We start from the raw sequence: 16,186 nt of genomic DNA on the forward strand, positions 1-16,186 counted from the left end.
GAGAGAGAGAGAGAGAGAGAGAGAGAGAGAGAGAGAGAGAGAGAGAGAGAGAGAGAGAGAGTTTAGGTGTCTACAGTTGACCTATAAACAGAGTTGGTTTTCTGCAAGTTAAACCATCCTGGTTAAAGCCGCCTGAGTGATTGATTCTAACCTCAGGTCAGGAGTTTAATCCATAGCACTAAGGAATCACCATTCATTAGTTACGTTACGAATACATTAGCCTGTATTTTTACATTCCCATTGTTGTGCTAAAATGCCATAAGCAAAAGGAACTTAGGGAATTTATTTCTGCTTACGGTTCCCAAGGATGGAAAGAGGAGCGGCAACGGGAAGCCAGAGCAGGAAGCTATGAGATCGAGATCCGAGACTTCAAAGCAAACAGATGAGGAGGTAACCGCAAGTTGGGCAAGGTTATAAGCTCTCAACGCCATGGTTTACATCCTCCAGCAAGGCTTCCTTTCACTGCCTAAAGTTTTTATAATTTCCCCCAAACAATGCCGCCAACTGGAGACCAAGTAATCAAATATCTGATCCTACGGGGAACAATTTTCACTTACAATGTGGTCCATAATTAAAGCTGGCTGCTGTGGTGGCATGCAGAGACAATCCCCAAGTCCCGGTAAGAGGATTTCTACCATTCTTCCTGAAGGGTAAGATGAGGTGTCTTACATCTGCTGCCAGCACTAGATACAAATTATGGTTTGAATATGAAGTCCCTCACACATTCTTATGTACAGGGTTCCATTGTCTCCTGGTGGGTGTTTATAAAGTGGATCCTAAAGGTTCTGCCCTAGTCAATGAAGTGATCCCATTCTTCATGGAGTCATGCTGTGACGGCATTATTGGGAGGTAGGATAGGGACTTGCTGGAGGAAGTCAGCTTGTCCTCTGCTCTTTCCCAGCTCCCCAGTTGTCACAAGGTGAACTGTGTTGCTCCATCTATGACCCCCCCCCATGGTCCTGCCCAGAAGCAATGAAGCCATTTAATCTTGAAACAAAATCCTGTAAACTATGAACCAGGATGACATGGGTGATGTAATTTCCTAGGGTCACAAATCAAACAGCTTACACAACAGAAAACATCCTTCTCCACGCTCTGGGGGCTCGTCATCCAGTCAGTGTGTCTGTAGAGCCAGGCTCGTTCTCAATGACCTGAGCAACAATTTCCACCCACTCCTTACTTCTGATTGCTAGCAATGTATGATTGACCTTCACTCAAGATTTCGTCACTCCAACTTGTCTCTCCGTTGTTCCTGTGACTTCCTCCCTAGATTTCTGTGTCCTCAGACCTTAATGATACCAGTGCCAGGGCCCACTCATTAAATGATCATGCTTTGACTCAATTTCTCCTCTAAAGACCTTACTCCAATTTCCATCACATGTACGGGTCCTGAGGGGGTGGAGTGGGGTTTAGATGAATTTGGAGGACATAATTCAGCTGAAAACAGATGACAGAATGTTCACTGGGCGCCATCAGCACTAACCTTCAGGCCTAATTGCTGAGAACCTAAGGGTTAGAAATGGTGGTGTATCCCAGAGCTTGTGTGGGGGTGGGGGTGAGGGTGGGGGGAGGGTGAAGCAAGAGGATCATGAGTTCAGAGACAGCTTGGGGAGCACAGCGAGACCCTGTTTCAGGACTAACTAGCTAACTGACTTAAGCCAATGCCAGGGCTAGAGCTTGCGGGGAGAGCAATTGGCTCCTTACATGAATTTGTAAGGTCTTGTATTTTACCCCCAGAACTGGTAACTACATCATTACATGTTAATTTTAAAAGTGTAAATACTTGTGTTTATAAAGTAATGTGTAATGTGTTTTACTCTCTCTGGCTCTTTGGCTCTCTGTGCATGTGTGTGTGTGGGGGGTCCTGTCTGTCTTCTTGTGGTGCCAGGGGCTAATCCTACACACACACACACACACACACACACACACACACACACACACACATACACACAGCGTCATGCATGCTTTCTACCTTTGTGGAAGGCTCCTCCAGGGTGTACCTCACTCTTGTAATGTAAAATGACATTCTTTGTATTTCCAGTATGTCCAGCAAGAGGCAAAGGACCTGAGAGGCAAAACCAAAACCACCAGGCCAAAAAATGCAAATACTGTTGTAGGCAGAGAAATGCCAGGAGGGGGCGCTGCCTGGAGCCACAATGTGCTCTTCCGCGGGAGGGGGGGGGGCAGATTCTAAGAGTCTCAGTAATTGCATTTCAGAACTGGCCAGGATAACTGGCTAATTCAAGGTTTCAAGGTGGGTGTTTATGTTGTGTAAGACACCGTGAATGAATTCAAGACAGAATTGTGAATTGTTTTGTAAAATGACATTTACATGATGGAAGAATGTAAACAACCAATTCTTAAAGTAGCATTGCCACTCCGAAGAAAGGAAAAGGTCAGTAGGCATAAACCTTCACTTTGTGGACCTCCTTGTCCTCGCACTCCCTCTGTTTGTTGTAGTAGTAGAAAGTATTGTCCCTCCGCTGAAGTTTCTTCACATACCCTGTCTCTGGCCATCGGTCGACCTGCACCGGGAAGAGGAGAGGACGGATGAATTCCACGCTAGTGTGATTTTACGTCATTTCACCGTCAGACAACTTGCATCAAAAATTTAAATCTGCGATTAAGTTTTAAAGCCCTTGCCCTCTTGGAGCGTGGGGTACACACGTAACACTAACCTCGGTTTCCAACCTTAATCTGGAGACCTCGTACTGAATTGAGTCCTTCTCTTTAGAGTCCAGTTGCGAGGTTTTAGCATCTACGCTATAGCCAAGACTGAAAACATGTGACAAATAAATCAAAATTCATTGTTCTTATGCTTCTAAATGACTCAAAACACTGTAATTTTTAAAATGAAAACCCCAGGGAGACACTGGGAGCAAGCCCAGGTCCCTTGCTCAAACACCTATTACAATGATAGGCTTCAGAGCCAGGGACTAAATCAGGGGCTCTCTACCTGTGGGTCGGGACCCCTTTCACAGGGGTCACATGTCAGATATACTGAACATCAATATTTACATCACAACCCATAACAGCAAAATTATAGTTATGAAGTAGCAATGAAAATAATTTTATGCTTGGGGGTCACCACAGCATGAGGCACTTTATTAAAGGGTCGCAGTGTCAGGAAGGTTGAGAGTCACTGGACTAGAGGAAGGTGCTCTCCTTGAAGAGGCAGCAGTGCACTTCCAACCAAGCTTCAAGTTCAACACTGAGCCCCTTGAAACCATAAATACAGTCCTGAACAATCCCTTTCATCTCACTGCTATTCTCTGTTCTGTTTCTCTGATGTGTTTGATCTCTCGTGTGCCATGATCTGTATGTTCTTTTTGCTTTTTCTCCAGTTTCGGTGGTCTGCTTTCTCGACCAGGTTGGTGTGTGGTGGGTTTGCTGTGTGGGTTTGTTTCAGACAGTGTTTCATGGAATTCGCTGTCTGTGCTACACTGCTCAAGGATGATCTTGAACTCCTGATCTTCTTGCCTCTGCCTGGGGATTATAGACATATACCGACATGCCCAGTTTATATGATGCTGGGAATAGAGCCCAGGACAGGGCAGGTTCATGCATACTAGGCAAGCCCCAGTGTGAGTGTGTGTGTGTGTGTGTGTGTGCCCTTTTAGGAACTTGTCAAGTCTCAAGAAATATCTTTTCCTTGGTTCATAACTTAACACAATGTATTCTAGGATCCACTGTGTTCTTACTATTAATAAAAATTTTCTTTCTGAATTTTGTGTGATATAACTTATCATTATCAAAAGTCCAAACCAGATTTTGGAAAATGGAGCCCTTTTCTCCAACTGCCACCCCAGAGTGGTGGTGGTCATTTTCACATTGCTCTTATAAATCGCAGCTTGCAATGGAAGAAAGGATTTCTACTGCTTGGGGAACTGTGTCTGTTATTTTCTGTCAATATTCCTCTTTTCCTTTTCCCTCTCTGTTCCTTTTACCTGTCTTTGAGACAAACTCTCCCTATGTAGCACAAGCCTGAGACCCTCAAACCTAAAATCCTATATTTCAGTCTACAGAACACTGGGACCTCAGGCATGAGCCACTAGGCATGGGTTTTACATTTTCTCTTGAATGGCTTATTTTGTGTCACAAGACCCCAGCTCAGTTGATCAGTGTGGCAAATGTTTCTGGTACTAAAGTCAAAGCTGTTATCAGCAGGACAGAGGGTGTCCTTGAGACTCTGGAATAGCTTCTTATACCTTTTCCAGGTCCCAAAGATGATTGTGTTATTTATAAACTGTGCACTAGAGCTTCAGAACATTCAAGGCCACCTGATAAGCATCAACTAGAAGATTATTCTGGAGGGGAAAATTCATGGTAGGATAGGTAGATGGTCAAATAGGGAGGTACTCAATGGTGTGAGTTATCTAGCTTGGTATCCATTAATGTAAAATTAGTTGACTGTAGAGTGTAGCTACAGTGGACAGAATGCTTGCATCTGTAATCCCAGTGCTTGGGAAGCAGAGGTAGGAAGACGGATGCTCTCTTCTGTGTACTGAAGTCCAGGGCAGCACTGGTTACAGGGAGGGATCTTATCTCAAGAAACAAAACAAAACAAGCACAAAACAACCGAAAAGGCAAAGGACAAGAAGAAAATCCTATAAGCAACTCCTTTCTAATTCACAGTCCAGATAGTAGAGAGGAAATGATATTTTGCTACAAACTGAGCATGTGATAATAGAGCTACCAAAATAAGAAAAAGGACTGTTTTTGTAGTCTATGGAGAAAGACTCAGCAGGTGTGTGAGAACTCTGTAGTTCAGTGAGTGTCAGTGTGTCCAGCCAAGGGTCCACATTGTTGCCATGCTGTAGGCCACCTGGATAGGCTTAGTCTCCCTCTCTACAAATGAAGAGTGTCAGAGGAGTCCCTTCAGTTACATTTTGTTGCTGTTTTAAAAATATATTTTGCCATCTGTGAATGCTTATCAAAAGCAAAATGTTTATCAAAACAAAAGAGAGTTTATCAGCTTATATTATAAAAAACAGCAAAGTTTACCATGGCAACTTGTTTCACTTGTTTATATTCAATTTCATCCCGATATCCTGCTTGTTGAAATCTGTACAGATTTTCTATTTCCTCTGACCATTTCTTGGCACGACTTATTGATTTTGGTTTCACGTCCGAAGTAGCCATGGCTACAGAGGCCTTATTAGCAATTATTTCTGAAAGAAGTTAGAACAATATTAATAGGCAACATGATGATTACAGTTTTCAAGACCTTTGGAATGAACAAAAATGACGAGAGAGGGGGGAGGGAGGGAGGAGGAGAGAGAGAGAGAGAGAGCCTCGGAATGATCACTTCACATTTTAACATTCATTTCCAATACTGTTATTTTTTGGGAAACAAACTGATACACCTAAACTACTTCTAAACCCTGGAAGATACATAGAGAATAGCTAATTTCATCATCAAATAAAATTGCAGTTGGAGTTGTTTAGTAATGTTCTAACGTTTCCATTCTGAGGCTGGGCAGTAGGTAGTGTACATTTAAGAAAACATACTGTCATTTCTATCTGCTCAATATATTGTCAAAATATTCCGCCACTATTCCATTGATTTATATTCTCATTCTCTTCCCCCTCCAAAAAAGAGGAAGAAAAGAAGAAGAAGAAGAAGAAGAAGAAGAAGAAGAAGAAGAAGAAGAAGAAGAAGAAGAAGAAGAAGAAGAAGAGGAAGAAGAAAAAGAAGGAGGAGAAACGAATGTGAAGATAATTCTCATCTGGCTGGGGTAAGGCGCTATCCTGGGCCGCTTACAAATCAAGAGAGTAGACACTCTTCTCTTTCAGTTCACTCTCTTGATCCTGGGACACCCCATCTATTTTTAGGTTTCTGAAGACATCATAACCTATTTTCTTGGGTCACGGTGTTACACCATCCTCCGACAGAGCAACGTGGGAAGACAACTGCATACATCCCACACTAGTTGCTTGGCCGTTGTGTTAGATCATTGATTTAATGACCCGGGTAGTTACTGTAGGTCTAGGACATTCTGATCTTCAAGCCCAGTTCACATTAATTATTAATTATTAATTATTCTCTTACCAAATTTCTATTGCTTCCTTTTCACCCTGGTTACTGGCATTGAACTCGAGACCTTTTTGAGGGTTAGGTTATGCAAATATTCTACCATTGAGCTACATGCCCAACACCACAGCTAGCTTTTCAAAGATACTGTCTTGTATTTGTTTTTCTCAAATACTTATTTTGTTACAAAAAAAATACCACATAAAGTACCCAGAAATTCCCCCATGATTCCTTGAATCCATTCTATTAAACCTATATCTTTTGTTTAAAGCATAAAGGAGTTTGTCACTTCATAAAGAAGTTCCCAGAAGGGAATTTATGTATTCTTCACTGACTGTAACAAATTCTCATTAGGTTAATTTATTAAAAATGCAATGATAGAAAAGATAAAATCATCCTTGCATCAATTAGTAATATCCCTCCTTGCACTGGGTGAAAATTATCCCAAACATAGGATAAATCAGGAGTGTATGAGGAGATTCACAACAAATGCCTTCATAAATGCCTTTACAAATGCATTAAATTTACTTTTGTGGAGGGAAAAAATAGGAAAAGGAAAAAAATACAGACTTGCTGAATTTCCTTGACTATTTCCTCACTGTGAAAAATGTAGCCTACAAGTCTCTTCTCACAGTTAATGAAAGAGAGGGAGCCAGTCAGGAGGCCAAGCCCTTCGCTTGGCTCTGAGATCAGTCACACACAAGTATGAAGGGTGGGCCTAGGAAAGACAAAAACTGTGCCTAAGCTCCTTCTATACCCTCTAGACTTGTTACATTGCTTACACTAATACATCCTAAACAGAAGACTGTTTACATCCTATTTGCTAATCGTAGTCCGGCCTTTTCTGGCTTAGCTCCAGATTTAAATTAATTTAAATGAAGTGTGTGATTTTAGTCCTGATGAAATCAGTGACATGCCAGACAAATCGCTGGAACTGCTTTTGGCATTTTTTTTCCAGTATGCAAATCGACACACACTTTGGTCAGACTAGAGAAAATGAAGGTTTTGTCAGCATGTGGGTTTTAAGCTTTTGCCTCTCAGTTGGGTTCGATTCCGACTCATGTTGTGTTTTATTGATTTCATCATTACAGTATTGTAAGGATTTTGGAAAGCCTGACAAAACAACAAACCAGTTTCTTGTTTTGTAATTTCCTTCATTTCCCTGTGAAGCCCCTGGCATCACCAGCGCACTAGTCACTAGCTCTGACTGACAAGTGAGTTAGACACGAGTTAGACACAAGTGAGTTAGACACAAGTTAGACACAAGTGAGTTAGACACAAGGGAGTTAGACACAAGTTAGACACAAGTGAGTTAGACTGACAAGTGAGTTAGACACAAGTTAGACACAAGTGAGTGAGACTGACAAGTGAGTTAGACACAAGTTAGACACAAGTGAGTTAGACTGACAAGTGAGTAGAGCTTGATTAACCTCCTTATACAGGGGAGATGAGTTATATATAAACTAGAAAATATGATATGAAGAATCACAAGAAGGAAAAGTGTGGAGTCACTGTATTAAAAATCCATTCAAACTGGGTGTAGTGGTGTGCACATTTAATCCCAGCACTTGGTGGGGCAGAGACAAATCTTTGTTGAGTTCAAAGCCAGCAGCTCTGCATAGGGATCCATCCAGGCCAGCCAGAGCTACATAGTAAGATCCTTTGTCTCAAACTCAAAACAAAACAAAACATAACAAAACCAGTCAAGTGGCTAGAGGGATGGCCCGGTGGTTACAAGTTCTTAATTGTCCTTGCAGAAGATGGCATTCCTTTCCCTGTACCTAGCAAGTGCTCACAACCACCTTTATGTCTAGCTCCAGGAGATAGATCATCACTGCCCTCTACTGGCCACTTGGGCACTGCACTCAGTTGTACATGAACTCATAGACACACACGGATACTTCATTAGAAATCATTTTAAATAATAAAGCCTTTTTAAATACTCAAGCTTCGTTGTGTCTTTCTATGGAGTTAGTGGCTGAGTGGCTTCTGTGCTTCTGTAGATAAAGTGATTTCATCCTCAGGGCAGTGGCTCGGGGCTCGGTATTGCTTCCCCACCATGCCTACTCTAGGCTCAGCTGTTTGATGGATAACAAAATACTTTGACTTGTTTGTATCATTCAAAAATACTCTCCTGAGGGCCATGCCAGGGTCACCATGTCCCCTTGAGGTTAAGTAATTACATTAACTAGGCATATAAAAATGCCACATGTTATATACGGGTGGGAAAGACGCTGCCTTTGGTTGAAGTTACAGGAAATTACTGCTTTTCTCTGTAGGAGGACCCACCCACCTTAAAGACACTATCAGACATTTGAAACTTTAATGTGAATCTCACCATAAGAGAAAAAGTAAAGTTAGTACCTGCGGTGACCATGCTGCGACGCAAATTCTATTCTTTCTAGTTATTAAAAATAATGAAAACCAATAATGAAGTGAGCCTTGTGAGCTGAAGCTCCCTGAAGCTCCTTGTGCTGGAGATCTGCAGTCAGTCATCTGGGGCCCTCCTCAGGTGTCAACATCACCTACTATCAATATCAACCCCCTGGGGCTGACCTCACTTATTTATCGCTTGGAAGAAAACCTATTGTATTATTTAGTAGAGTACTAGTCTAAAAGCTAAGAATTTTACATCAAACATCTGCAGAAGCCACTATCCTGTTCTGTCCTAACCCGCCTGTCTCACGTCCTCACAATATAATTGGCAAAGGCATCGAGTTATGACTGTTGTACTTATGTCTTCTCATGCTGCACTTAAGATGTCAATGGCTCCAAACAAGGATAAAGGCCGGAAAGCAATCAACTTTATCTACCACACTGGCTTTTAAAATATAAACATATGTGTGCATAAAATGTGTGTGTATATATATAATATAAACATTCTATAATGCTTTAAAAAATAAAAAGGGGGTGGAGAATGTCAGAACACACACAAAAGAATGTCACAAGGTGAGCTATGCCTTGGAGGAACTGTGAGAGAAGCTCCAGGAAGAAAGACAGAGGGCCTTTTACTTCAAGTGCATCGTGTTTCCTGGATTGTCCTTGGACCTGATTTCATGCCTCTTGTGTTAAATATTTGCATTGAATTTATAAGACAACATACTGGGGGTTGGAGCCTGGCTACAGAACCCAGTCTGGTGAAAACATACAGCTGAGCTGCTATCCTTTATCTCCTTGAAGCTGGACATGGCCTCCTGCATTGCTTTCATGCCTTCCTAGACATAATCAATAGCAGGGCCAGGCTGCTGTGTTTCCATTGCTCTGTCCTGAGAGAGTTCTGGGAAAGGGCTACTCTGTTCATTTACATAAACTTATGTGCTTACTCATGTTTATTTACACAATTTTCTGATCATGTTTTTCTGAACTCAAATGACCTGCCCTGAATCACTACTCTCTTTATTACATGTATGAAAAAAGGCACACTGAAACTGAAGGTATCTACAGCATTAGACTCTAGTCCATTCCCTTCTTTAAGATCTTCAAATACATGCTGGGTGTGGTGGCGCACGCCTTTAATCCCAGNGATTTCTGAGTTCGAGGCCAGCCTGGTCTACAAAGTGAGTTCCAGGACAGCCAGGGCTACACAGAGAAACCTTGTCTTGAAAAACCATTTAAAAAAAAAAGAAGAAAAAAAATCTTTAAATCCAAGAAGACAGATCTTCACAAGTCAGCAAAAGCCAAACATCCTTATCCTTAAAGCTGTTAAAGCTGCAGACTCTGTTGGCAGAGTTACTGACTAGACACCTAGCATTCTGGGACAGAAGCATATCTTGTTAAGAAGTCCAAATGATAAAAAATGTCTCACAACCATTTCAGAGAAAACCTCGGAAAAACAACAGGCTACAGCATTGGACAGTGAAAAATGTGAACAAGGTGGTCCTGGGGTAGGCAGCCTATGGTACCACAGAGTGGTCCTCAGCACACGTCCTCATTGGGTGGTCTGGGCAATGAAGGAGTTCAGCATGACTGGTGTGCATCCTACCGAACGTTTCAGGAAGTGTTTTTTGAGTCTCCACCAAGGTATTTTAATCATATTTTTTCAGTTCAGTGGAATCTTCTGGAATTCCTTCAAAATATCCCATTGGCAGGTAGTCACAGCTGATGAGCCTGTGCAGATGAGCCTCAGGGTCAGTGTATTCTGCTGCACCCACTCCTGCTAAAGTTACATTGTATGGAGGGAGCTAACGTGCAGAGAGCGCCTGAGACTTCAGGAGGCAGAGAGGCTCCTCTTGGAATGCGATGCTGGAAACCATGGGCAACTCCGACCGTGGCAATACTGCTGGAGCTTCTTTCGGACAAGGATGCTCATCGCTGCTTTTGGATTGGTTGGTGTGGCTAAATTTAAAGCTAATAGTTGCACAAAAAATAGGAAGAATGAAAACCTGTAGTGAATGGTGAGAAACTTAGCTGTGGGCATTTTTATCATGCTAGAGATATGACCTGTAAAATTCCAGGTAGGAGATTTGTGTACAGATTTTGACACAGGGTCTCATATTGTCTAAACATGGTCTTGAACTCCCTGAGGATGAACTTGAACTTCTGATCCTCCTGCTTCATCCCCTAGAGCTGGGATTTCAGATGTCTAAATCACACCTGGTTTTATGGGATGCTGGCATTAACATATGTCAATATATGCCATTATTTAGTTGTCTTCTTCTCTGGCTAATGTTCAGGCATGATGTGTCTTTAAAATGGCTATTCCCTCAAATTCTTTAGTGAAGCATTTTTTAAAAACCATTTTATGCAATTGCCTTTTTAATGAATGGATGAATTTGAAGTAGCACAAAATTATTTTAAAATTCATAACTGCAAAACAAGACTAACCATAATGGCATAAGATCTAAACAATGTAAAAATATTGATACTTTAATGTTTAACTTGTTGCCAGAAAAAAGAATTCTCAATCTTTTGTGAAAGACATTAACTTTTTCATTAATTTTTACTCTTCAAATAAAGACACTAAATTACAATTATGTATTTCTTTCTGTTTTTGTAAAGCTCTGTAAATGTTTTCTAATTTTGCTCAGATATTACTATATGCATAGTAAATATAATAAAACATACTTAATTTCTATCATACATATGTGTACCACTATAAACAGGAAGTGGCAAGGCTTGAGTGTCTAATTTTTAGAAACTGGATTCCATTAGGCACTATTAAGGGTTATGTATGTACTTAGGTCCCTGACATTCAGTTCTAATGTAACAGTAGTCACCTATGACGGAGCCAGCTACTACCTCAAGCTCTCTTCCTTCAAACAGCCATTCAGAAATGACTACAAAAGAGCCCGGCAGTGGTGGTACACGCCTTTGATCCCAGAACTTGGGAGGCAGAGGCAGGCAGATTTCTAAGTTTGAGGCCAGCCTGGTCTACAGAATGAGTTCCAGGACAGCCAGGGCTACACAGAGAAATACTGTCTTGAAAAACCATTAAAAAAAGAAAAAAGAAAGAAAGAAATACAAAAACAAAGAAACTCTTCATTTAGGCCCACAAGGTAACTAAAAGGAGGCTGAAGCCTGGCTCCTTTGCCTTGGTTTTGTCTGACCCCTTTACTTTGGGTCAGAGGAATGCCTAACTGCACCAGGATGTTAGCCATCCAATAATGGTCTATTTAAACTACCTCACCACCCTTCAAAGCTGAAGATATAAGGCGACCAAGAATTTGAGAAATCTTGGATTTCCACCAGGTGCCTTGTAGCATCAGAGTTGATACCACAGGGGTGGAGGGCACTACAAACCTGGACTCACAACTTAAACAAGACAGTTATGAACACCTTTTATGCCCTGTTTAGTTTCTTCCTCTACTTAACCCTTACGCTTATATCAGCACCCCCCCCCCCAACACAAACCTGGGGCCCCAGGATCTTTTTCCTTATTACCCTCGCTAGTGTACCATGGTAATTACATCGTTCTTTACTATTCACTTTGTGTGTCTCCTTAATTGGTGTATTTGGGATGGGTGGTTGAGTCCAGCGTGCTGTCGCTGAAGCTTTTGCCTTTAACCCCACCTCCTCACCTATGTGTAAACCTTGTTCGAGATAAGGAACATACAGGGACTGTATTCTGAACTCAGTACTCACATTGGGTCTGAACATCGTTTTCTGAACACAGTCCTCAAACCCGGTGTTCATTTTAAAGACGAAAGTACCCCCCCCACACACCCTCAAGCACTCCTTCTGATCTGTCCACCATCTAGGTGTGCCACGTTTGTGTAAAGCCACCCCGTCAGAAACCGCTTTCTTTTTTCCATAAATCACGATGTCTGTAAGGTATAATCTGCCCGGAAGAAGCTGAACTAGCATCTGAACCCTGGCATCACATGGCGATACAGTAGCCAACTTGAGGAGGCGGAAAATTCAGCAGGGTAGTGGATCCTATGGTGTGGGAGCGACCAAGTGAAGACCCGCCCTAAAAGAAGGGAAAAAAAAACCCAGGTACCAGGGCGGCCGGGCGGAAGGGGCGGGCCCTGAGCTCCCAGGGAGGGGCCGAGCCAGGGGCACCGCGGTCAGGGCCGGGGTCCTCGCTGCGCATCCGCTCAGGTCCGGCTCCCGCTATCCGCGGTTACCCTCGTTCAGCCGGCCTCGCAGGAGGGCGCAGCGGTGCTCGTGTTCTCTACTCGGGATATTGGGCTGAGGCAGCCAGAGGCCAACTGTTGCGGCCGGTGCAACCGGCGCGTCTCCTAGCAACGCCGCGACGCCGCTCGGCGGGTCCACGTGAGCGAGCCAAGCCCAGTTTCCTCCGGCCCCGCCCCCCGCTTTTGGGTCTTTGTGCGCATGTGCAAGGGCTAGGCTGGGTGAAGAGGTCTCTGCAGAGGGAATCCTCGGGTGGGCGCTGTTTGCCGCTGTTCACTATTGAAAGCGTTTGAGAGACTAGAGATCTTACAGGCTCTGAATCCTGATAGAAGATAACATAGTGTGTTTGGGTCTCTAAATGAAAACGTACCATCTATAGATTTTCCCATTAGTATCTAAACGGACAGTTAATATATCACCTATTTCGGTGAAAAGTGATTCAAGTTTGATGTTTTGAGTCGAGAGTCAGATGATTGTCTAATAAATCAAGGGTGAAAGGGAAAAGGTCAACGTCAGGTCATTGAGAAGCCCCAGAACCAGTAGTTAATAATGCAGGGATTTTGTGAGCTAGTTGTTACATACAAGCCATATTTTTTACAGATTAAATTCTGCATAGTTCTAGTTAAAGGTGTCATTAAACACTAAAGAGGTTTTAAGTTAAAAAAAAAAAATGGATCTACAACTCTCTAATTTCTTTAGCCAAGATGTATCGCTGAACTTTTGACCTATCTAAACAGTTTATATTCCATATCCAGATTCCTTACACATTTTCCTCTTGGACTAGCTGCTACCCACAATCCTCTGTTTCTATTATTCCACCCATCAGCAAGACCTGTTGGCTTTAATAGCTCCCACACAAGTCCAAAAAGCCATCTCTTGGCAGTCTCCAGCCACCACACTAATTCCCAACCTCGATCCCCACCCCCATAGCCTGTTCTCCACACAACAGTCAGCACAAGGCTCTTAAAACCTAAATCACATTATGTCAGCCTTGGGCTTGGGCTGTGACCCTGTAATAGCTTTCCATTTTATCCACAGTAAACAAACAAACAAACAACCAAACAACAAAAGCTTCAGGGTTTTATAAGGTCAGTAAAGCCTTGACATTTCCGTATGACTCTTATAGGATCATTGTCTTCCTCGGTAATCCTGGGTCACTTTGCACCAGCCATACCTAGCCGAACAGCTCCTAGCATGCAGTAAGTGTGTATGCAGTGTGCTCAGAATGAGGAAATATATTTCACCATCACACTGCTGCTGCTGCTCCTCTGCTGCTCTGAGCAGGAAAGGCAAGGTAGCTATGAGGGAGGCATGTCAGAACACAGAGGCCTTGAATTAAAGTCTGGACTCTGCTTACTGAGAAGAGACCTTGTGTAATTTACATAACAATGTAACAACTGAACAATAAGAACCTGTCTGCTTGGGTTGCTGTGAGACAGAAATACTAGACGAAACCCTTCAGACAGCATTTGGAACTGCCCAAGTGCTGACAACACATTGTGCTGGATAGTCATTCTGTGAACAAGGATTCTTTGACTGCTTTACACTGTGCCTTAGACTACCTGTTGAACAAATAAATGAGTTTTGACCATCAGATTTCCTAGAGTATGGCGGTGGTCTCCTTTGGTTCCTTACCTGAAACCTCCATAGTATCCTATATACAGATTTCATGCATGTAAACATTGTAACTTTTTTTTAAAGTCTGTCTCTGTCTGTGTGTGTGTGTGTGTGTGTGTGATGTGCCTGTACATGCATATACATGTCTATGTCTCGGTGAGTATATGTACCTGTGTACAGATGCTCATGGAGGCCAGGGGTGTTGGATACCCTGGGAATAGAATGACAGGTGATTTTTGAGCCACCTGATGTAGGTGATGAGAACTGAAGGTGGTCTCTCTGCAAGAACAGTACAAAGTCTTAACTACCAAGCCGTCTCTCCACTTCTAAACAATGTCCTTCAGTTATAGCCACACCCACCTCTCCCTCCCATTCTCCCCAGACACCCCAGAGGTTCCCCTTCACCCTCCATGACTTCTCTCCCTGTCTTAGTTTGTAAAGAGAGTAAACAATTTCTGAACCCACAATGGTCAAAAATGAACTCAAAAGCAAACACATAATTAATACCACAGAGTATGTCTGCATCAAACAAGACAGTTCACAGAAATCTCTTTTCTAGTGTTTGCTGTTGTTGTTTAGTGATGGGTCTCCCTATGGAGCTCTGACTGACCGGGATCTTGCTATGTGGACCAGCCTGGCTTCAAACTCACAGAGATCTACCTGCCTCTGCCTCCCCAGTGCTAGGAACAAAGGGTTTGTGCCACCACACCTGCCAGGCTCGATTCTAAACACAAAACACACTCCACATTGCATAAGCTGTCATGGCACACAACACTGACAAACACTGCTTGAAGTACCTCACATTCAAGAACTCCAATTATTTTTGCTGTACATGCATTTTTTCTTACATAGAAACAATGACTTAATAATGGAAAGCAAAGACTTTTAATATTTTCCTACCATTATCCTTCAGCGTGTAAGTATATGTGGATGGATTGTATTGTGTTGAAATGTTTAATTTCCAAAATTATCCTTTGAGATGCTGATTTGAGCTTTATAAAAAAGAAAAAATTGCTGGGCATGGTGGTGTATGCTTTTGAGTCTAGCACTCGGGAGGCAGAGGCAGGTAGATCTCAGAGTTTGAGGCCAACCTGGTCTGCAGAGCAAAGGCCAGGACAGCCAGGGCTACATAGAGAAACCCTACCTCAAAAAAAAAAAATCAAATTTACTTGGAAATAGAACAGAATTTTCAACAATTTCTGAAATGGTCGTAAATATTCATGTGCCATTTTGTTTGTTGTCTAATTTGTGCAAGGCAATAATCTCTGCACAGATGATTATAAAACTAGTATCAATTGACTCTAAAAAAATGCTAAAGTTATTCTGCATCCTGAAGCACCAGATATTGTTAAGATTTAACTCTTTCTGTAAAAAGAAATGGACCTGCCCATCCACTAGTAGACAGATTTGCTTTTTAAATATATGTATACCAAAGACTTGTTTTCAAATAGATCTCTTTAGGACTTATTATCAGCAAACTTTTTATTTGCATGCCTGTTTTATATACTTATGTTTCCAGTGCTGTGTAAAACTTCTTAAAGGAAAAGGGGTCTCGAACGGAAAAAGTCCAGTCGTAAGAATATAAGCATGCATGTTGCTTACAGTGACAGCTTGATTCTCACAATTATTTCTTACTGTATACATCGTAACAAGAAAAGCAATGAACAAGTAAATAAGACTATGAATCTTAGTTTGCCTTGCCTCTCAAGGAACTCCAACTTCTGAGAGATTCTGTAGACGATCAGACTCAGTGCAGAATGTTATTGTCCTGTATAGACAACCCATCTACGGAGGAATGTCCTCCCGTAGTCTAGGAAAGACCATCTTATACAAAACCAAGGCTTTACCAGTACTGCTGTGGTGGAATGTATAAGTCGGTGTGTATGTCTAGAACACTTCCCTCTACTTCCCTGCTTCCTCTTTATGAAAATCTGAATGTGGATAGAACCAGGCAGTATGACT

At 42.3% G+C, this 16,186-nt stretch overlaps 1 protein-coding gene across 4 annotated transcripts; it reads right to left on the reverse strand.

Annotated features, from left to right (window-relative positions):
• Positions 1-2,240: 2,240 nt before the first annotated feature.
• Positions 2,241-16,186, reverse strand: Meig1 (meiosis/spermiogenesis associated 1). 4 transcript variants are annotated; one of them, XM_029547612.1, is made up of 4 exons: positions 15,926-16,186; positions 6,605-6,752; positions 5,005-5,171; positions 2,241-2,525 (listed from the first exon to the last, which is right to left on the reverse strand). In XM_029547612.1, exons 3-4 carry the CDS (start codon positions 5,140-5,142, stop codon positions 2,397-2,399), a joined length of 267 nt encoding a protein of 88 aa, XP_029403472.1. In that variant the 5' UTR covers positions 5,143-5,171; positions 6,605-6,752; positions 15,926-16,186; the 3' UTR covers positions 2,241-2,396. The 4 variants fall into 4 exon arrangements, with proteins under 4 accessions (XP_029403472.1, XP_029403471.1, XP_021071729.1 ...); XM_029547611.1 differs by lacking the exon at positions 15,926-16,186 and adding an exon at positions 12,601-12,759; XM_021216070.1 differs by lacking the exon at positions 6,605-6,752.

This window comes from Mus pahari, chromosome 16, assembly GCF_900095145.1.
Source record: "Mus pahari chromosome 16, PAHARI_EIJ_v1.1, whole genome shotgun sequence".
Lineage (NCBI taxonomy): Eukaryota > Metazoa > Chordata > Mammalia > Rodentia > Muridae > Mus > Mus pahari.